At 38.1% G+C, this 20812-nt stretch overlaps 3 protein-coding genes across 4 annotated transcripts in view; 1 reads left to right on the forward strand and 2 right to left on the reverse strand.

The window, feature by feature from the left end:
- The window catches only part of fig4a (FIG4 phosphoinositide 5-phosphatase a), a 51089-nt gene extending 42865 nt beyond the window's left edge, over positions 1 to 8224 (reverse strand). For both annotated transcript variants that reach the window (XM_079354121.1, XM_079354122.1), the window contains exons 1-6: positions 7785 to 8224; positions 7531 to 7646; positions 5945 to 6043; positions 4398 to 4521; positions 1618 to 1774; positions 798 to 848 (exon numbers count right to left, since the gene is read on the reverse strand). In XM_079354121.1, coding sequence (XP_079210247.1) covers positions 798 to 848; positions 1618 to 1774; positions 4398 to 4521; positions 5945 to 6043; positions 7531 to 7593 — 494 coding nt within the window. In that variant the 5' untranslated portion in view covers positions 7594 to 7646; positions 7785 to 8224. The remainder of the gene's footprint in view (positions 1 to 797; positions 849 to 1617; positions 1775 to 4397; positions 4522 to 5944; positions 6044 to 7530; positions 7647 to 7784) is intronic.
- gpr6 (G protein-coupled receptor 6) overlaps positions 1 to 20812 on the reverse strand; it is a 119745-nt gene that overhangs the window by 50620 nt on the left and 48313 nt on the right. The gene's annotated exons all lie outside the window — the stretch shown is intronic.
- On the forward strand, positions 8346 to 20805 carry ak9 (adenylate kinase 9). The gene is made up of 36 exons (XM_079362885.1): positions 8346 to 8466; positions 8555 to 8649; positions 9085 to 9148; positions 9228 to 9280; positions 9372 to 9468; positions 9565 to 9677; positions 9824 to 9973; positions 10176 to 10298; positions 10599 to 10673; positions 10828 to 10929; positions 11054 to 11193; positions 11280 to 11603; positions 11661 to 11722; positions 11954 to 12072; positions 12318 to 12465; positions 12555 to 12651; positions 12735 to 12820; positions 13003 to 13197; positions 13546 to 13682; positions 13836 to 14039; positions 14127 to 14402; positions 14518 to 14639; positions 15300 to 15519; positions 15613 to 15681; positions 15784 to 15990; positions 16110 to 16328; positions 16487 to 16703; positions 16783 to 16984; positions 17140 to 17286; positions 17397 to 17614; positions 17862 to 18058; positions 18281 to 18450; positions 19492 to 19590; positions 19761 to 19863; positions 19973 to 20087; positions 20493 to 20805. The coding sequence occupies exons 1-36, from the start codon at positions 8457 to 8459 to the stop codon at positions 20687 to 20689; spliced, it is 5172 nt and encodes a 1723-aa protein (XP_079219011.1). The 5' UTR covers positions 8346 to 8456; the 3' UTR covers positions 20690 to 20805.

The following is a 20812-nucleotide window of genomic DNA, read 5'->3' on the forward strand; positions in this document are numbered from 1 at the left end:
ATGTCTCTAAACCCCCCCAATTACGTTAAAAGTCTATCCTTCCTGTTTTATTATCTGCTCCACTCTTCAGAAAAGGTGTGCTTGAGTTGACTTGCCTGCGCGGACTGCAGATGGAAATTAGCAAACTACTATAATCTGGTACGAAGAATCTTTTCTCAGTGAGAATAATGTTATTTTTGTACATGGTCCCTGCCAACTAAATGAATAAACTAAACAGGACATTTTGAGCTTTGTCCCTTTATGACATCACAAAGGGCAGTAACCCCTCCCCCAGGTGAGTGACAGACCACAGCTGGGTGGTTGATCTGTTATCCGAGTCGGCTCTCTCACTGTAAACAATTGGGCGTAGTGTGAGAAAGCCCAAGCGCCACGCCACAACTCACAGTACCGTTTTTGGGGAACTCTGAAATTTGTTTAAAAGTTTTGAAAAGGGAGGCGCCGGTAGTGCAGTGGCAGCGCACGCGCATGTACTCAGGCTACAGTCCTCACACGGGCTGCCTGGGCTCGACCCCGGCCCGCGGCCTCTCTCTCCCCAATACCCTACCCTATCCACCTTCTCTCCAATAAAGGCAAAAATAATTAAAAAAAAATTAAAAAAAACTTTAAAAAAGAAAACTTTTTAAAAAGAATAATAATATGCTACCATTAAGTTGCACAATACTATCATACTGGAGGGCACTTGTAGCAAGCTCTTCTTCACAGCTTATACAGATCCAGTAAATCTAATGCATATTTGTAATTCATAAACAAAAGACGTCAACTTTGTTTCACCTGAAAGAAAAGGGACGATATCTTACCTGAAGTAGAAGTTGCTGGATAGGTCCACATTCTGAAAGATGCGAACATATCTAGAAGAGAAGGAACGTAGTAAGTCCAGCACTTAAAAAAAGAGTCATCTACGAAGGAACGTCATAATTAACCTTTTGAAATATCAGTCTTTTTCTCTACACTACATATATCCCATATCGGTTTGGCCATAAATAATAATATAAACCCATACTGTATAAATCAAACTGTAACTTTATTGATTCAAGCTTTTTTATTTCATGATTGCTTTTTTCCTAAACAGTAAAACTTCATTTTCTAAGTAGCATTACAACTTCTGTTTCTTAATTACTTTCCGTGGAGTTTTGTAAGTAATGGCTTTTTGAGCATGATGGGACACCAGCGTAGTGGTAAGCATGTGCCCCATGTACGGAGGCTGTATTCCTCTAGGCAGACAACCTGGGTTTAATTCTGTTCTGTGGCTCTTTTCCAGCATGTTCTTTCACTCTTTCTACGATTTATAACTATATCCACTGTCCTATCTCTAAAATAAAGGCATAAAAAGCCAAGGCTGACAACTCTTCAATAATTTAAAATAGACTTCCTCACTTTAATTCAAAGTAATATTTGTTTGTATTGCCTGTAGTTGTTGCTGTCATTAAAGTTCTGACTATTCTCAGCTCTTTTTTAGGCATGATAAACTTCTATTAGACTAACAAATATGGATATACTGTATTTTTAAAGCTTGGGTCAATAAAGATTACGTTCCGACACTACACTCCTCTTCTTTTTTTTTTAAACTCAGTGTTTTTTAACATGATCCAGAGTTCCGTAAGGAAAAACAAAGTTTACCTTGCTTCATCAGGGTGTGTGATCCTGACCGAGTCATTGGGGATGTAGATCATGCTCGTGTCCTCAATTTTGTAAATGGAGTGTCCTCCGATGTCAGCCATCTTTCTACGCTTGGTGATCAACACAATGTAGTACCCCTCCAGGAAACGTACAAACCCTTTCAAGAAAAAAACACACAAAACATTTTAAAGTAAACAGTTCAGCCTCTTTTCAAGATTTATTATAAATCAGATTAGATCCCCAATTATCTCTCACATAACCTGAGTCATTCAAATAATGCAGATAAAGTAGGTCAATCTTTATGGTTTGTACAAATCAACTCCATGATGATGATATAACAGCTCATTGTGGAGGTGGAAAATGAGTGTTAGTGTGTCACTCACTATATCACCTATAAATCCCCTTCATTTAGGCTTACATATTCACGAAACACTGACCCAGAAAACCTCATGCAGCAAAATAAATGATTTGAGCTCTTGATGAGACACGATCACATCTGTGACATTCAGAACATAATAGACTATATTGGATGACTTCTGCATGGGTTCTTTTTTTAATGGTCAGAACATCATTCGAAATATTTGCCTGATCAAGGCCAGTATCTCCAGGGGCTTATGTAAGTGTACTTGCTACAGACATTTATCTTCTAAAAAATATTTACTTGACTATTCTGTTGGCAAACATCATGTGTGAGGGATACGTTCCCTTCTAAATAAGAAGTGACAAAACAAGTGCAACATTGCATGTGACTCAGCAATCGAATAATACTGAATATCTTTTTCCACAATAGTTAGAAACCAAAATCACGAAAGAAACTGAAACTTGATTAATTAATATCAGGTATTATTAAATGCACTTTGACGAACAATTCAGATTGTTAACAGAAGCCTTGTATGAAAATGAATGATACCTTGACTTGGTTCTGTTAGTTCATTGTGTTCCTGGTTCAACTGACCCATAAAGCAGATGAAAGGCTACAAAACTCTTCTTACAATAATAGCCCTCATTTTAAAGAGTCATACGAAATAGCACCAGGAGCAGAGGCGGTCAGAATACACTGTCTGCCTCACTCTTCATTCCTTATATCACTGTGACTTTGGCTCATAGCAGCCTGTAAATAAAGTTGGCATTCACCATCAGTGGAGAACCTGTTTGTGTCAGCGTGACCGACCCAGCTACAGCCTCAACAATAGAAGGTGAATTAACCTTGCTGTGTTAATATTCCGTCCTGATAGGGCCATGGCAATTTAAGTTAACACCTGCTAACATGTCTTGTTTTTTTAAGAGATAGACATACATAAAACATACGTAAACAGGATGAAAAGGAAAGTAGATTAATTAGTAGAACACCATCACAACTAACCACATGGGCAGCTTGGCCCAAAAGATGCAAGTGCTACAATGTCAGTTGGTTAGTCAGTCAGTCGGTCGTTCTTTACAAAGTCTGTATCTGCAAATTTCATTTATCTGTTATTGTATGTTCTTATCTCTGCTTAGGTGTTAGGTGACCTTTAGTGTTTTGAAAGGTGCTGTTAAATAAAATCGTATTATTATACCACCATACCATTATTATGAAAGATCTAATTACCTAATTTTCATGAACTTTGATGAAAGAGTGAACCATTGGTCGAGGCAGAAGTAAAGAAAACATTTGAGTCGATCCAGATAAGACTGACAAAAAAAAAAAACAGCTAAAAGTAATCCAACTAACATATCCATCATCATTACCAATTAATATTTGCCCAAGTGCATACCTACAGACCTGCTAGCATAGCTCTACACTTTTAATCTTTCAAGTTTCCAGGCGCTACTCGAATTTCCTGGAGATGGAACAAGGCACAAACAGAAACCTTGGTTACAATAGCTGTAAATGATGTGCATACGCTTTTTGAAGTGTGAACCTAATCAGCCAAATCTTGTAGCTGTTGTTGCAGATAGCGCTACCCCTTTAAGGCCTTCACCTGACTTTAGCCTATCAGGCCACACGTGAGTGCAATAAGGAAGCCCCGTAAGTTTACTTTCAAAGGGCACTACATGAATGCATTGAATTTTAAAATGTACACATTTTTCTCCTGAAAATCCCCCCCCAAAAAAAATACAATGTGTTAACAGTCCAATTCTGATTCTGCTTAACAGATATAGTATAGAAAGTTATTCAGTGATTTCACCAAATCAAATATAAGGCAGGAGAAGTAGAATGAGAATATCCCACATAACCATTCAATTACTTGTGAATATGGCTGTCGGGATGGTACTTAGAGTATCTCTCACATGCAAGTAAAGTGTACGTAATATTTCTCTTTAATAATAGCTTGTTGCGTCACTCAGACAGGTTACTGGGACAGATTCTTGTTGTGTAAAAGAACGTGCATTGCAGAAATGTAGGTCAGGACTTAATAGTTGGTCATGCAGTACATGCCTCGTCGTGGCTCAACCATGAGTGCTCACTAAGGCGGAGGATGTGAAAGATGACCAGGTGAAATATATGCCTAAGTCGAGTTTACACTTCCAACAGTAACTACTATCAGCAATTCTCACCCTGTGTAATCTAGTTGGCATCCAGTGTAATATTAGATATTGAACAAGTTTCCACCTGTCTTCTCTGATGTTTTTTGCCCACATTTAAAAGAATATCTAACCACTCATCATCTCTAACACCACCTTATTAATAGTGTCAAATAAATCTATGGGTTTCTTTTCGTAAAAGAGATCAGATAGGCAACATATTTTGAGCACTATGTGCTTTGTTATTTGCTATGGCAGTGAAGAACTTAACTCACCAACAATGCCAAAGGCTGACACCGCCCTGGACAGGCCAGATGAACCCTTTTGGCCAATCTTGGTGCGGTTGCCGAGGTCCAGACGGCCAAGTAACTCCCGTAACTCTTGTTGGTTGTACACATGCTACAGATGAAATTCAAAGACACATGAAGAGCGCATACACAATACATACATGTAACTGTGACAAGCTTCAATTTATGCTTTTGTGACCATAGTCCATCTTTGGTACTTTTTACCTTGGACAGGAATAACTTCTTACATAAAGGTACTGCTCATGGAGGATATACTGTACTAAAAACTTAAAGGGATACTTCACCCATTTACATGAAGCTGTGTATCATTAGAAACATGGTAGTAGTGTTGAATGGTCGTGAATCCAACCCTCATGTGATGCAAAAAGCGTCACATGAAGAAAACTTCCAGGCAAAGAAAAACATATTTTCCTCGTCTCAGGGCAAAATGAGGGCTGGATTCACGACCATTCAACACTACTACCATGTTTCTAATGATACACAGCTTCATGCAAATGAGTGAAGTATCCCTTTAATTCAGAGCAGGTAAAAATTCTACAATCTCAATTCCTTTCTCTGCGATAATAATACGGTCAAATCAATGCTTCCTAATTTTCCAACAAAAGCTTATTCATTGATCCTCAATGAATCTACTGTATAATGGCACAGTCTTATTCAAATGGCTGCTGCAGTATTGTAATGATTCAGGTTACATTCTGAGATGAATGCTGTTCATGTCAGATGAATTATTTTTTTTATTATGCAGTTAAAAAAAAGAAAGAAAAAACCCACAAAAAAACCACAAAAAACTCTTCCCTCTTAAAGAGTTTGTAATTCTACCCGCCAAAACATTACATAATAAAGTTTTGTATTTATGTGTGAAATTCCTCTAATGTGGGATGAAATGCTTTATTCTGAATATCCAATCAATCCGAGAGAGAGAATAAATTTGCCAATTATGTGGCTCCTTCATCTTACTGGAAAGATCTTGATTAAATCCAGAAATATAAAAAAAGGCTCATAGCAGCCTATATTAACATGATGTGTGCAAGGTTCCCCCTATATGAACTGACAGACCATAAAAGATGAGGATGCATTTCCTGCTTTCAATCTGCCCACCTTCACTTCTTCACACCATTTCAAGCATTCGCTCCCACTGTTTATAAAATACTCTACTATGCCAATCAAATAGAAAACAACACGGGTTCCCAGGGTGGATATAATATCTGCTCAAACGAGAGCGTGGGGTGATGGATATTTAGTCATGGATGCTTCATAATAACAAACACATCATAATCATAATCATCCAAAACATGAACAAACAAATCAACTCCCTGCTCATGGATCTTGGTAATGAGCAGTGGGGAAGAAAAGGAGGTGCACTCTGCAGCACTCATCAGCTAAGCTGTCATCCACAATACATTTGGGACAGGCTGAGTGATTGTACAATTTCCCTGCAAAGCATGCTGTACTGTATTACATAAGCATACACTACATTAGCACTGTACTCACTCGGGTCAGAACTTAGTACTTGCCTTATCGTCGATTATCACCAGGTCTTTGGGTTCTGTGCGGTCAATTTTCAGGACTCTGTGTTTGGTCTGTGACTGATTGGTCCCCACCAAAAAATACCTCTGGAAAGAGAAAAAGCAAGAAAAGCTGCATGTAAGGAAAACATAGTTATAGTCCTAGTATTTGTGTGGTTGCATAATATCGTATGGATGGATGACTTACGATGCTTCGTGAAGTGAATGTTTTTTTATATTTGAAAAGACAATGACCAATCATGTTATTACAATCAATCTTCAAACTTTGTACAGCAGAGTGACCCTTTACTAAAGTCTTTTTCCCCAAGCTTTTTTCCTTCTTCTCTACACAATGAGCCGTCAAAGACACGAAGGAGAGAAGAATATGTATACACAAAAGGAACTCAAGGAAGGTTTGTCTCATACAACTATAAGAACATACAATGGAATCACTACGGCTCAGAATACATTTGGCCACAGTACTTATTTAATTAGATGACCACATTCATCAGTGTTTCTTGTTGTAAAATACTTGTTTCTCAGTCATTATTTTTCTCACACCAGGTGTGTGAAATGGCTAAAAATTTCCTTTCCACGAAAGAACAGGAACACTGTGCGTCAGTACAGTCTGCAACCATTAGAGAAAGTTTGTCCTGTTCCACACTTCTAAGCTTATAAGACAGCATCTTTGTTCACAATAGTAAGCCATTCAGTTTATCTGCTGCTCAGTGAAAGGAGGTGATAGAGGTGCAATAAGAAATAATGATAAATAAAATGTGACAACTTTTTCCGTGCTTACACTCATTATCTTTATGACAACAGATGAGAGGATCACATTAATCCAGGGGTATCTTAGTAGTTGTAAATATGTAAAAAAAAAATTAAAAAAAAAAAAAATTAAAAAGCTATGGCTAATCTAAATATGATGTCAGTCCAGTGTAGGCAATAATGCCTCATGGAAGAAATCAAACCAAACCTAAAAAAGACACAAATAGAGGCTTGCAGATTATTGTGTCAATTTATGTTTCTTATATTTTAAAAATAGAAATAGACATGTAATAGTCATGAAATAGACTAGGATATACCTTGAGTAAAAAAAATCATCACAAGTACTCTTTTGCTGCCACCTAGTGTTAAGTCACAAGCAATTCCACATCTCCCTTCTTCTGCTTCTCCCTAAACAAGAAGTTCTCCATCTCATTTGGTGTTAAGGTCTGTGTTCTGCAAAAAACATAAATCAAAGCTTCAACATGTTTTTTTGTTGCGTCATTGCAATTGACAAGTACAACTCTAACCTAACCTAACCTAAGTAATGGTAAGCATGAGCAAGAGAGGCTGGATTGTTGACTGTAGGCTATGTTATATCCCGATATAGCTGTTTCATAAAATGGCATACTGAGGTTGTTTTTTTGAAACCATAAGAGGATATAAAAAACGAGGCTTTTGCTTGGGCATCAGTTGTCAAATGGGCGTCATGTTGGAGATGTGATTTTGTAGAAGTATATGCACCTTCTTCTTGCAGATGCTAGAGGTAATGAACAATAATAGCTGCTTCTAAGGCCAAGGTGACACAGTGACACAACAGGTAAACTTACGGCTCTTGTCTCATACAGAACCATCCTCTGGACCCCACTGATGAGATCAGCTGCTTGAGGCATGTTTATAATGCTCTTCTCCAAACAGTCACAGTCCAGAAGAGATAGCAAGAGAGCTGCGATGAGAAAGACTACATATATTAATGGAACTCCTTCACATCTGATAACACATTACATACTTGGTATATACATGGCAAACCTAGATGCTACCAACAATAACTTGGCAAACAGCAGAGTTAATGAATGTTACTCACCAATTAGCTAGCTAGCCTCCTTAGACACTGATCAGCACCGAGGCATGCATGGTGTTATGCTTCTCCTTTTCCAGGAAAAAAAAAAACCTTTCAAATATTTAGATACATAACATACACTTGTAATGCGTCCTTGTAACTACAGCTACCAGCATGAATTTGTTTTAGTCATGTGACAGTCATGTACGTCTTCCGCAATCCTGTCATCTGATACGGTAGCTCACAGAGTCAAAAAAAAAAAAAAAACACCAGAAAAGGCGATTTATAATTCCAGTGCTCGTTTAACGCCCACGTCTTTTCATTCTAGGAAATCTGTCTTTATAATCATAGATATATCTGTTTATAATTGTCGGTCATCAAGACGTCATTAATACAGAAGTTTTGCCATGACAGTTTATGTCATATAAAAGTAGCTGACGGTTGGACCCCCCCCCACCACCACCACCACCACACACACACACACATACACACCTACACACGCACACACACACACACACACACAAACACACACGCGCGCACGCACGCACGCACACACACGCAAACACGCGCACACGTCCCTTATAAAGTTTGTCAGTTGCTATGGTAACCATACCCAACGTAGGCTCGGCAGGGTAATGTCAGCAAGTTAATGCTAGAAAACAAACAGTGATAGAAGTTAAAAGGGACACACTAAGGATGAACCACGGTAAGTTAGCTATTAAAATGTATGTAATGTAGGATTATGGCCCTCTGTTTTTTCGTGTTTAATTCATTTTCTCTGCGTTACTAATAAGCAAAAAACCGATTAGTGAATAACGTCATTGAAGATGAAGTTGAGAAAGAGAGTCTTCTTGAGAAACCCACATGCTTCATCATCATTGGAAGACCGGTAATTTCACCCTCTGTCATTTAAACACAAACTCACACAACACAACAAAACAGAGCATCAGAAATGATTCCCAAGGACTTATCATAAACAATGCAATGTAAATGGACAACCAAACATCGTAACACTAATGTTTACGATGTGACAGTATTCAGCAGTATTTACTTCAGTAAGCCCAAAAAGTAGCCCAAGTGATGGGTTGATTTGGGGTTTATGGGGCAAATGTAGATAATATTATGTTAACGAACAGTAATTGCCCATCTTTAAAAAAAGAAAAAACTACAAATCTGTCAACAGGAACTCAATATATTGTTTTTCTATGCAATGAAAGCACATTTTTGAAGTTTTCTATGAATAATTAAAACATGATCGTGATTAAATGTTTCTTAATGTTGAACAAAAGTACTAAATATTAAGTTTCCATTATATTTTTTGCAGGGTGTTGGAAAATCCACCTTGGCTAAAAAGCTTGCAGAGTCCTGGAAGTGTATCTTAATTGATGGTAAGCACACCACCTGTGTTACCGACTCTGGAGTCTTTTTGAGACATTAATTTAATCTGTTTGATTTATATTATTTCAGATACTGATCTGCTCAACACACACATCAAAAATAAAACAGAGCAAGGTCAAGAGGTACATTTCAGGGGGGGTTTTTTTACAAAAAGTTAATTTTTTATATGAAGTGTTTTACAACATATTTAATTGTTTATTTTTCTTTCTCTAGCTCTTAAATATCCTATTTGCAGGTAAAAGTATACAAGAAGACCTAATTCTCCAGCTGATTCTTGCCAGGCTTAACTCACCAGATGTGGAGCATTATGGTAATTTGACTTCAACACAGTGATCATGTATGCAAATTACAGTATATCACCGATAACTCGGCTATGGTTACATATGTTACATGTATTATAATACAGGTTATGTTCTGTGCTGCCTACCGTTCATGTCGGATGAATTGTTGAAGATTCCTGAGCAGATTAAGCTGATCAAGAACCTCAAACTATCACCTGATTTCATCATCAACATCAAGGTGACCTAGTTGTATATGTAAGAAGCAGCAACAAATTAGTTTCAAATCTTTTACTTTTAACAGACTTTTTTTAATGAGACAATATTATTTTTTGAAAAGTATGAGATACTTTTATCTTGAAATATAACACCTCAATCTTCTATCAGTGTCCAGATAAGGATCTGGTCAATAGATTGTCTGGTTTGAAGCAGCACCCACAGACTGGACAAGTGTACAGCAGGGATCAGTGGAAGCAGAAGAACATAAAGAAAGAGAACAAGGATGAAGAAGAGGAAGAGGAGGAGGGGGAAGAGCAGGTGTGGCTTGCGTAATTTTATTCTGGATTATATAAGATTTCTGTTATTTTCTACATACCCATGTGATACATTGCATTTTTAAGACTCAGTAAATTGTTTTTCTTTCTGATTCTTTGTATTTTATTTTTAAAATGTATTCCTACATCTAACTAAGCGTTTGTTTTTCAGTGATTCATTCTTATCAAACCCTTTTTGATTGCAGGGTGGGGAAGAGGAAATCCCAAAGGATGTTATTGACCAGTTGGTGTGGGCACCTGAAAACCTTCCGAGAAATGCTTTTCCCAGAATTAAGATGTACAAAGACACAATGCTGAGTCCACTCGAGGTGCGATACCAAGAGCTCCCTTGAATTAAGAATTCTTGTTATGTCACCGGCAACACAAAATAGTGCTATTAGTTGGTCACATTATATAAAAAAAAATAATAATAAATACATTTCTTCTAAGAGATAATTCCCATTTCGGGGAATCACTTGAAAAAAGACACTCCAGAGTGATTGAAATAAATATAAACCAGAGTGCATAGACACATCCTCAAGTATTAAGTGATGGATTTTCCTATCAATTAAATTGTTTTATAAAAGTGTTGTAAGCCAGCTGTTTGTGAGTTAATGTATGTTTTTAAGGACTATATGACAAACCACAACCCCCTCTACTTGTTGGAGCTGGATGGAAACATGTCACCTGAAGAGCTGCACTCGGTAAAAACACTGAGAAGTTATAAACTATCTGCAGACAATATACTGTAATACACAGCTAAATTGTGTTACCTTAGCATGTAACAGCAGTAAAGCATAAATGAGCATTTTTTAGTTCTGTAGGATGATTTTAGTCTGTGGAATCTTTTGTTTCTAGACTGTGATGTCTCGTCTTGGATCCATGACGATAAAGTGTGTCTCACTTCCTGTCCTCCTGCACCAGACTGCTGAAGAGGAACTGCCAGAGCACGATGACACAGTGTGTCACTTATGACTATTCATAAACCAGTATTTTAAAAACAATAGATGCTGATGCAATACCCTCTTCAATGAATCCACTTCTTATTTAACGTTATTTCATTCTGAATCAATCTCTTCTGCAGGAGGATCAGTTACGACTCATGTCCTCCTCCATGGCAGTGGCCCCTGGTTTTAGATGGAGAAGAAGCCGCTGGGGCCAAACTTGCCCTGTTGCTCTGAAGGAAGGAAAAGTAATTCCTGGTCGGCTTGAATTCTGTGTAGGGTGAGTCATCTTCGAGTGCATTCTACTTAATAGTAACAGAAACTTGTAAAACTAATGTCAATCAACTGATTTCCATTCCTGTGCAGCTTCCGGGACAAAATGTACATCCTGTCATCGCAGGAGGCCTACCAGAAGTTTGTCACAAACCCCCGGCAATACCTTCTTCCTCCAATGCCCAGGCCTCCTTGCAGAGTTGCCATCATTGGACCTCCACAGGCCGGGAAGAGCACTCTATGTCAGCTTCTGGCTCAGCACTACAACGCTCTGGTGCTTGATGTGGAGAAATTGGTTCTGCCTGTTTTGGAAAAAGTTGAGCAGGACAGGCTTGGACAAATCAAGGACGAGACAACACAGGTTGCTATTGAGCAAATTAAGATGAAGATGCAGCAGGAGAGTGAGAATTCAGGCACGTTAAGCTTTGCAGATTTTTAAAAAATTATTATTCTAACCTAAGCTGGCGTGCTCAGAATTAACTTTCTGATATTTTTATATTTCTTTATTTCTTCAGATGACACCACTTCTTTCAACGGTAGGACTTTCAAATATTGATATTCAAATAGTTTCTTTACTCTTTTGATGTTTCCCTCCCTGGTCCAAACTTACTTTGAGACAAACTGACATGGATAGATAACATAACATTAAAATCAGACATTTTACCTGAACTGCACAAATCCCAAATAGTTTTGTGCTGATCAGTGTGCGAGTTTATGTAGTGTCTATACACTATGCACTATATGTCAGTATTTTCCTCTGTTCTTAGTTACAGAAGAGCATCCAGAGGTCCAATCAATGGTGCTCACTGCGTTGGAAGAAGCCAAACCAATGAGTACAAATCCCATGAGCCTTTATACAGAGGTACTGGAAAGGCATTTAAAAAAGGTATGTAAATAAAATCAGAAAATGGCAGATTCATTTCTGTTACCTCATATATCCTACAAATGATCAGCACATTTGCATACACTATACATTCAGTAAATATGTAACTAATATACAGTTCCTAACACATTTTTAGCAATATTTTTGTGACTGACGTAAGATGTTTGTTTAAACCAAACAAGGAAGTTTCTTAACTTTAAGTTAACTGTATACTTGACATCATCAAAGCCGTCCTGTTGATGTTACAGATTGAGGACGATGACACTGATTCAGATGTCAGGACTGGCTGGGTGCTGGACAACTTTCCAAGGAACGTTTCCCAAATCAACAACTTACGGCAGGAAGAAATCCTTCCTGACACCTTCATCTGTCTGAGAAACAGTGATGGACATCAGGGTATGACACGCGGAAACAATTCATCGCACACAAGTTCCTTTTCAAAAGTCTCGTCTTGGGTTCACTGATCATCATGTGTTGATCATCAGTTTTAAGGAGATTGTATGAGAAGAACAAGGAGAGTGTGGACGAAGCTGTAAGGACGAGGCTGCAGGAAAAACTATCTCAGGAACAAAAAAAAAAATTGTGAGTGCAGTTGTAATCAGGAGTGCATGGACTGGACTGGAAGTTGGTTTTTTTTCTGTGTGAGTAATTTATCTTGATTTTAGAAAGCAGAAGGAGCAAGAACCAGAGGGAGAGGGCACAGCTGCAGAACTGCAAACACATCTAGAGACAGTTGTGGAAGAAATGGAAGGTACAGTCTGTCTTTCTTATTAAACACACTTTTAACACACATTTACAGTGGTTCCCTGATCCAGTAGATTTCAACTAGTAAGTAAAAAGCTGTAATTATGTGGAACAACATGTGGGGAAAAAAATGTTTTCTCTTTGTTTCAAAGCTCTCAATTCTCTCCTCTCCCCTCTATTCTGTTTAAGCTGTGGCATTACCTGATCATTGGGAGTTGGGTTATCCAGACGGCCCTGAGATGAATGATTATAAACTGCAACTGAAACAGTTTTTGTCCGAATGGGAGAAAATGAAGTCCAGTTTAGGCGTGTCCTACTCAGTACTGGAGATTGGTGACAAAAGCCCTGAGGACCTGCTTCAGGAGGTGGTCCTTCAGATGGAGAGTGAGTGTGAATCTTGGTCTAGACATTTTTGCAACACAAAATAATCTCAAAGCTCTTTTTTGTTTAAGGTGAAAAGTTAGGCAACATCTATTTATTGATTTCATTCAAAGGTAAGGTATTCATATTTCTATTTGTTTTGGAAACTAACCCTTTTTTCGCATGTTCTTGCTTCAAAGTAAGTACTAGAAAATAATTTATATGGAGAAGCTACATCAGAGTGATGAAGCAACACTCTGCAGTTTCATTGATTTCTCTTGTGATGTGAAATTAAATAAGTCTCTGTGTTTGGCAAAAGAAACAAAGGAAACATTCTCCCAATCCTTTGTTGTTTATGTGGCCGATCTTCAGTACCCTTTCAGTACATGGCCCGGGAGCTGTCAGAGATGGACGTGAACGAAGAGGCTGAGGATTTCGAGGCCTTAGCAGAGCTGGAGAGAACTGAGGAAGGCAGCGTGGATACATTTGAAGGAGAGGACGAGGAAGAAGTCAGTAAACAAGGGAGTCTTAACTTAATCTATATAAAATATAGATATTGACTATAAATCTGATATTAAACAGAGGGGTCATCAGCTTTATTCACTAATAATTATTTTACAAACAAATGTTAAACAGCATCTCCTTCCTCACTTGGAATGCAGGGACACGCACCAGCCAAGAGATTATTAGGCGATACCGATCGTTTCTGTCCTGTGGCTTTGAAAAACCAAAACGTCCTGTTGCCCTGTATGGAAAAAATTGCAGCCAAGTACCGTGAGAAAACGTTCTACTTCTCCAGCCTAGACGCAAGGGAGTCTTTCCTGCAGAACCCTGCACAATTTGTTGCGGAGACTGAGCCTCTTAAGGTACGAGCAGACATAGAAAAAAAAAAAAAAACGTACCTTGAGAAAAGGACAAATCCCTAACAAGTCTATTATTTTCTTCTTCTCAAGCCTCCGGCCCTTCGGATATTTTTACTTGGCACCAGAGGGTCAGGCAAGACCACTCAGGGTGAGTTGCTGGCCAAGAAGCTTGACATCTTCCATGTTCAGTTCAGGGAGCAACTCCAAATGCTCATCATGTCCACGACAAAGACAAGAGTACCTTATGCTGATGAGGTGGACATTCAGGACGGGTCCTTTGAGGATTTGGAGGCTCTGATATGGAAAGAAAGGGTGCAGGAGGAGACAGAGGGTGACGATCCATCCCCCAACATCAACAACATGGAGGTTAGCCTCAGTAAACTTTCTGTTGGAGCAGGATTTGGTTTATTACAGCACCTCAAATGTGGTGAATTGATTTTAGTGCTGCATTATTGTGCATTTTCTTTTGTTTTGTCGACAGCAAGAACAAGTGCTTACTGATGAGGAGAATGCCATTAAAGTGTACCTGTCTGATGGACAGCCTCTGCCTCCAGAGATCCTTGATAATGTCTTAGAGCCGTTTTGGATAAATGAGCCATACAGGTAGTTTAACACAAAAGCAAAAAATGCAAAATATATAACATGAATCAAGCACAAGAGGAGGTTTGTTACCCTGTATAAACCAGTGTTCTCAAAACGCTTCATTTTGGTGTGTCTGTCTCTTTAAAGACAATGAGACCTCCCTGAGTTTTCCCAGAAGACACCACTCCTCTGTAGTGAGAATACTAAGGGGATGGGAGGGGATTTTTTTTTTTTTTTTTTACCAGAATCCATCTTGTGACATCACAAGAAACGGAGCATTTTTATGTTTTGTAAAACTTATGCAGACCACAAACAATGTGCTGGATGGATTTATTTTAAATTGTGTGTTTTGTTAGAGACTTTAGTTACCGAAGTAAATGGTCAAAAACACTGTAAAAGTGGATTTTTATATGTCCCCTTTAAAGATGATAATTTTGGATAGCCATCCTACTATGCAGTATGCTGGGACTTAGATATATACTTATTTTACTCTAATATCTATACATAAAGCTACGTATTATATGCTATTGTTAAGCTTTGATAGCTATGATAGACTCATATACTGTATTTTACTGTTCTTGATTACATGTTTGTTATATAGTCATTCTTTTCATATACATTGCTCAAGTATGATTCAAGTTAATTTAACTCATAATTCTCAACCTAACTTAATTCTTGTAGGTCAACAGGATTTATTTTGGAGGGCTTCCCTAATAATCCTGAGGAGGTTGAGTACATGGTACAGCAACAGCTTTTCCCTGATGTTTTTGTGGTCATGGCGGTGGATGTCTCTGATGTTCAGAAGCGTCTGTTGCCGACATATCTGAATGAATGGCGTGATCACCGCAGCAGGTATGAAGCACAGCTTGTCCTCCTTTGTCATCTACGTGCAAAGAATCGGGTAAGTGAGTGAAACTTGTTTTTCTGTATTTTTCCAGCTATGTGTGATGTAGACTGTGGGAGTAAGTGGAAATATATGTCATCTCTGTTACAGGCAGATGCGATTGCCCAAAGAAGAGCTGAACTCATGGAAGAGTTAGGCGGCAATGCAGAAAAAACAAAGGTAAAAAAAAAAAAAAGAATCTATTGTGTCATAACCTTTTTATTACCGCTTAACCAACTACAGTATACTTTCTACTGTATCTCTCACCCCAAAACCCACTAGTCCAGCGATCAGGAATATGATGAGGAGGATGAAGCTGTGGATAATATAGAGGAGGAGATAAAGGCCCTGCTGGAAGAAGAGTTTCCTTTAGAAGAAGATGACGAAGACATTGAAAATAAGGAGACTGAAGAGGCAGCATACGAGAGGCTGGAAAGGGAGATAGAAGTGCGTTTTGTGACGGATGAAAATGCACTTGTGACTGTGACGGTACAGTAGACACAAACCACATGAATAACATTACAATACCGCATGAATAATAAATAATTCTTTACTTTTTTTTCTTGTCTCAAACTAATATATTGTGATTTGTGTTGTTTCATCTTCAGTCACTCCTAATTGATCAGAATATAGCAAAAGTGTCTATAGGTGCATCCCGCAAAATCCAGATCATACAGTATCAGCTGCTCAAGAAAATCCAGCCCCTGATGACCAATAGGGAGTCTGTCTTTCAAAAATGCCAACCCGTCTCATTCAACCTGGCACAAAAGCTGCTGCTCACTTCCTACAAGCTCTACAGTGACTTTGGCTGCTGGGACCCCATCAAGGTAGGAATCATTAAATAGGGCCATCTTTGATTGGGACTTTTTCAGTAATAATGTCTATGCGTAATGTAACTCCATATCTTATTCTAATGTTCTTTTGTTAAAACTCTGTCAGATTCCCTCGACTTAATGTGTTGTCACATATTCTGCTCTTTTTACAGCAATTTAAAGAGCCTGACTTGATCCAGCCTCTACAGTGGCCGCTAAATACGACATATCCTCTAATCTTCCACAAGTTTATCTACTTCTTTGCGACTAAGGAAAACCGCAGTATTTTTATGCTGAACCCTTTGAAATACATCAGGCAGCCAAAGCCCTTTGCATTGCTCCCCATTAAAATAGCTATTCTTGGACCACCCAAATCTGGGAAAACCACTGGTAAGACAAAGTTTCCTTTTTTTTTTTTTTACGCTTTTTCAAAGGCGTTCCGTTCCTTCACCTTGTTTTATCTCTCTAGTGGCACAGATGTTTGCCAAGAAATACGGTTTGGCCCGACTGTCCATTGGTGGGGTTATGCGTATGGTGCTTAACACACAGGAGAACACTGATCTGGCTGTCCAGATGAAACAATATCTGTTCCAGGGACTTGTTGTACCTGACGACCTTGCCATTCAGTGTCTGGAGGTGGCACTCATGAGCTCAGTCTGCAGTACGAGAGGGTAAGATGGTCGTATTTGATGTGAATTTATAATTTAAAGTAACTTTGAATGTATCTTTAAAACAAAGTTCTTATATATGTCTCCCAAAAAATCTGCACATGCTATGATTTTTTATCTTGCTTCTAAGGACAATATTCAAAATTATGTGATTCCAGGTATGTGTTGGATGGCTTTCCAACAACATTAAAGCAGGCAGAGCTGATGAGTTCTAGGAGCATCATTCCCATGACAGCAGTTGAACTGCAGCTGGACACAATTGGGGTGCTAAAGAGAGGCCTTGTGGACAAGATGAAGCCTAACAAGTAAGAGAACAAACGTCAAAATGAACTATACGTTTATGTTTAGTTCTCCAGGAATGATAAGTCAAAGAGCTATTTGTTGTTAAAATGTATCCTCTTTCCTCCAACCAAAGGCCACATGTTATGCACGACAGCTCTGAGATCCTCCACATTCGTAACTCCTGTTACAAGCAGGAGATAGAGCATGTGAAGCAACACTTCCAGCAACAGTATCAGAACCTGATCCTGCTGGACGGCACAAAGAGCCAATGGTGGATCTGGAACAACATTTTAATGGAGACTAGCATCACCATGAAATGTATTCACAACTTCTTGGAGAGGATTCAAAGAGGTAAGTTCGATAAGCTTAACCAGCATTCAGGACAGCAAATATAACATTTCAAGCCCTGTATCCATTGAAGACGTGGAAGAGAAAGAATGTTTTTTTGAGATAAAATAAAAAGTAAATGTATTATTAAAAACGGGGCATTTTAATAATGAATACAATACATTTGAAATGCAAAGGATGACATGAATAGAGCTCTATGGAATAAGCACGTATTCCTTAATTTTCATGCTTAATTTTCTTAATTTTGCAGGACAATCAGCCTGCATTAACAGACTATGTATCACACCCAAGGAGTTGCAGAATAGACTTGGAGAGTTTGGCCAGTACTGCCCTGTCTGCCTAGCTCTCCATCAGCATCTAGTGGACTGCTCAGAAATTGCAGCCTTGACTCATGCGGCGCAGTACAGGGAGCACTATTACAAAATGTGTGGCGAAGACCATTTACAGGTCAGTGCACGTACAGGATCTGCACTTTAAAGGAGACTTTATATTGATGGATAAAGGTAACTCCTTAAGGTGGAAAGGTTTCCAAAGAAGTATTTTTGATTTTTTTTTTTTACTTTAAAAACATTACACATCTTCTGACAGGATTCTGTCCTTTAGTGGAATTTAAGGTGTTGATCCTTCATTTGGGATGTATCACGATTGCATTACATGCTTATTCCATAGAGGTTCCTGACCAGTCCGGATCAATGTGTGACTCCTGGCTGTCCGCACACTCTCCCACAACCCCACCTGCTGCCACAAAAGCTAACAGAGACGCAGGTGAAGAACAGGTTTCCACAACAAGTTGAAATGAAGGGTTTCTGTCCAGTCACTTATCTGGAAGGAAAGAAAAGGTAAATATGAATCTCTGTAAAGTTTAAACTTAACTATAGCTCACTTGATGTTTCCTGAATTTCCAATGTGAATTCTGATTTGAATTTTTGAAATTAAATTTAAGGAATACATTTTCTAAGATCCAAAACAAAAGGATTGAAATAATAAATTCTGATATATATATATATATATATATATATACACAATATATTATTTTTATTTCTTTAAAGATCAGATTATGTGGACTGGGAACTATTCAAATTATCTGATTGATCATTTTAAAGAAATCAATTCATGCAGGGCTTAACATTTTCAGGTGCCATGCCTGAACTCAGGTGTGAGCCATGTGACGCAAAATAATTAAATAATTAACCCAATAAATAGAAAATAAACTGTTATTTCTATCTATAAATATTGCCAATGTTGCAGTACTCATTCAAGAAATGAAAGATGTCTTGCAATCCTATGGGCTTGAGTGGCACCAGGTAGTCAGCATTTGAATGGATAACTGTGATGTTATCCATTGCTGGATGCTGTGATGAGGGGCAAGAAGACAAGAGACACAAGCAAGGAAAGAGAACCCTAACCTACTCGATATCTGTCAGACACTGTCCACATGGTGTCAAAAGCTTCCACGGTTCTTTTGGGCCCATTTACGGCGGAAATTGAAGAATTATCCTCTGATTTTCACTATGATATCAAGAAATCAACCAAGCAGAAAGAAATTTTCCACAGATTTTAGAGCAGTTTTTGCCAATTGCCTTTGAAGCAATTTTTTTCTGTTTAAGTCCTGTTCATGTTATAACTGATGTGTTTTAAAAGGGCAGTGTGGTTTGGATACATGTTTGGCATACATCCACGTTAGTTTTGTAAAAACAAACTAAGGCCTATTTACTAGATTGTAGACCCCTTAAAAACTCAATTTAAACAGAAATAATGAAGAAAATTAATAATTGAAAGCAATGACAGCTCCAGTACTGAATCCAAAAAATCACACACCACTTGCCAGCTCAAATAGAAGAAACATATTGAATATTCATTTCTTTTTTTCTTTACTGTAGGTATGAAGCCCTGGTTCGGGGTAAGATGGAGCTTGCTGTAGAATACAAAAAACGGATCTACATTTTTGAAACAAAGCAGAAACAGGAAAAGTTCTTGAGGTGAAGAGCTATTTCATTCATTGTTCAGAAATGTGTCTTATGTAGTTATGCTGCAAAGTTGATTCAGTTGTGCACATAACAAGTCTTTTTATTAAAGATAGCACAGTATTATTTTACCATGATACGTTTCAGTCTAATGAGTAAAGGGGATTGGTGGTTTGCTTTTCAAGGTCTCCTGAAACCTTCTGGGATCAAAAGCTGCCGAGTAAAGTCCCTCCTCTTTGTGAGCCTGTACCCCTCACCTCCCTGCCCACACTGGGCTACCTGGAACAGGTCAGACACTTAAACACACATAACAACATGGCAATCATTAATAATATTGTGTGTGGATATTTCATCATGTAGGTTTTTTTAAGTTTGTAAGGCTTTTGTATTTTCTTAGGGTGTGGGAGTTGCTGTCATCAAGGCCATGACAGCTGTTGGGTGTCTAAAACCAAAGTATCCTTTCCTAAGTATACAAAAATCAGCCCTCCAATATGTGGCTTTCTATCTGAAAGGTAAGGAAGATGTCCTTATCAAACTTGACTATTATTTTATATTGCTAAAAACTTGATAAGGATGATTGTTAGGACGTTAAGTGCTACTGAATTTCACATTTGCAAACTTCCATTTTGCACTTTAATACATAGGAATTCCCATTTTGGTATGAGCTCTTGACTGATTTTATTGCAACGTTTAATTTGGATTTATATTTTGTTGAGTTTTCTGATGTTTTAAATTTCTTTCGGTTTATGTTTTATCATGATGTTGTTCTTGTGTTTCATGTCTTCTGTGTGCTTCTGCCGCATTGCAAATTTCCAGTTGTGGGACAATAAAGAATCTCAATCTGAAATTTATTTTTTTATTGTTTACTTAAATTCAAATATTATCCCACTTATCTGTGATATCTTATATTTTAACAGCTTTCAACCACAAGAGCACAGACTACACCCGCCAGAAGTACAAAAAGAAGCTGGCCTTGTTTGAGGAGAACTGTGAGCTCATTCCCTACCTTAGCGCAACAATGAGGGGGAACTTCAAGCCTCTACGTGATCATCCTATTGACTTTGAGTTCAAACTTAACCGTTTTCTGGCCTTGGGAGACAACAGTGTTCTGTAGTTGTGTTGAAACTTTGACTTTCACTATTTTGTGTGGAGGATTGTATAACGAAAAAGTCATTTGAAAGTAAACTGGTGTGAGTTTATTATCTCAAGAGCTACATGTAATAAAATATTTTTCAGG

The sequence above is a fragment of the Symphodus melops genome (genome assembly GCF_947650265.1).
Source record: "Symphodus melops genome assembly, chromosome: 1".
NCBI lineage: Eukaryota > Metazoa > Chordata > Actinopteri > Labriformes > Labridae > Symphodus > Symphodus melops.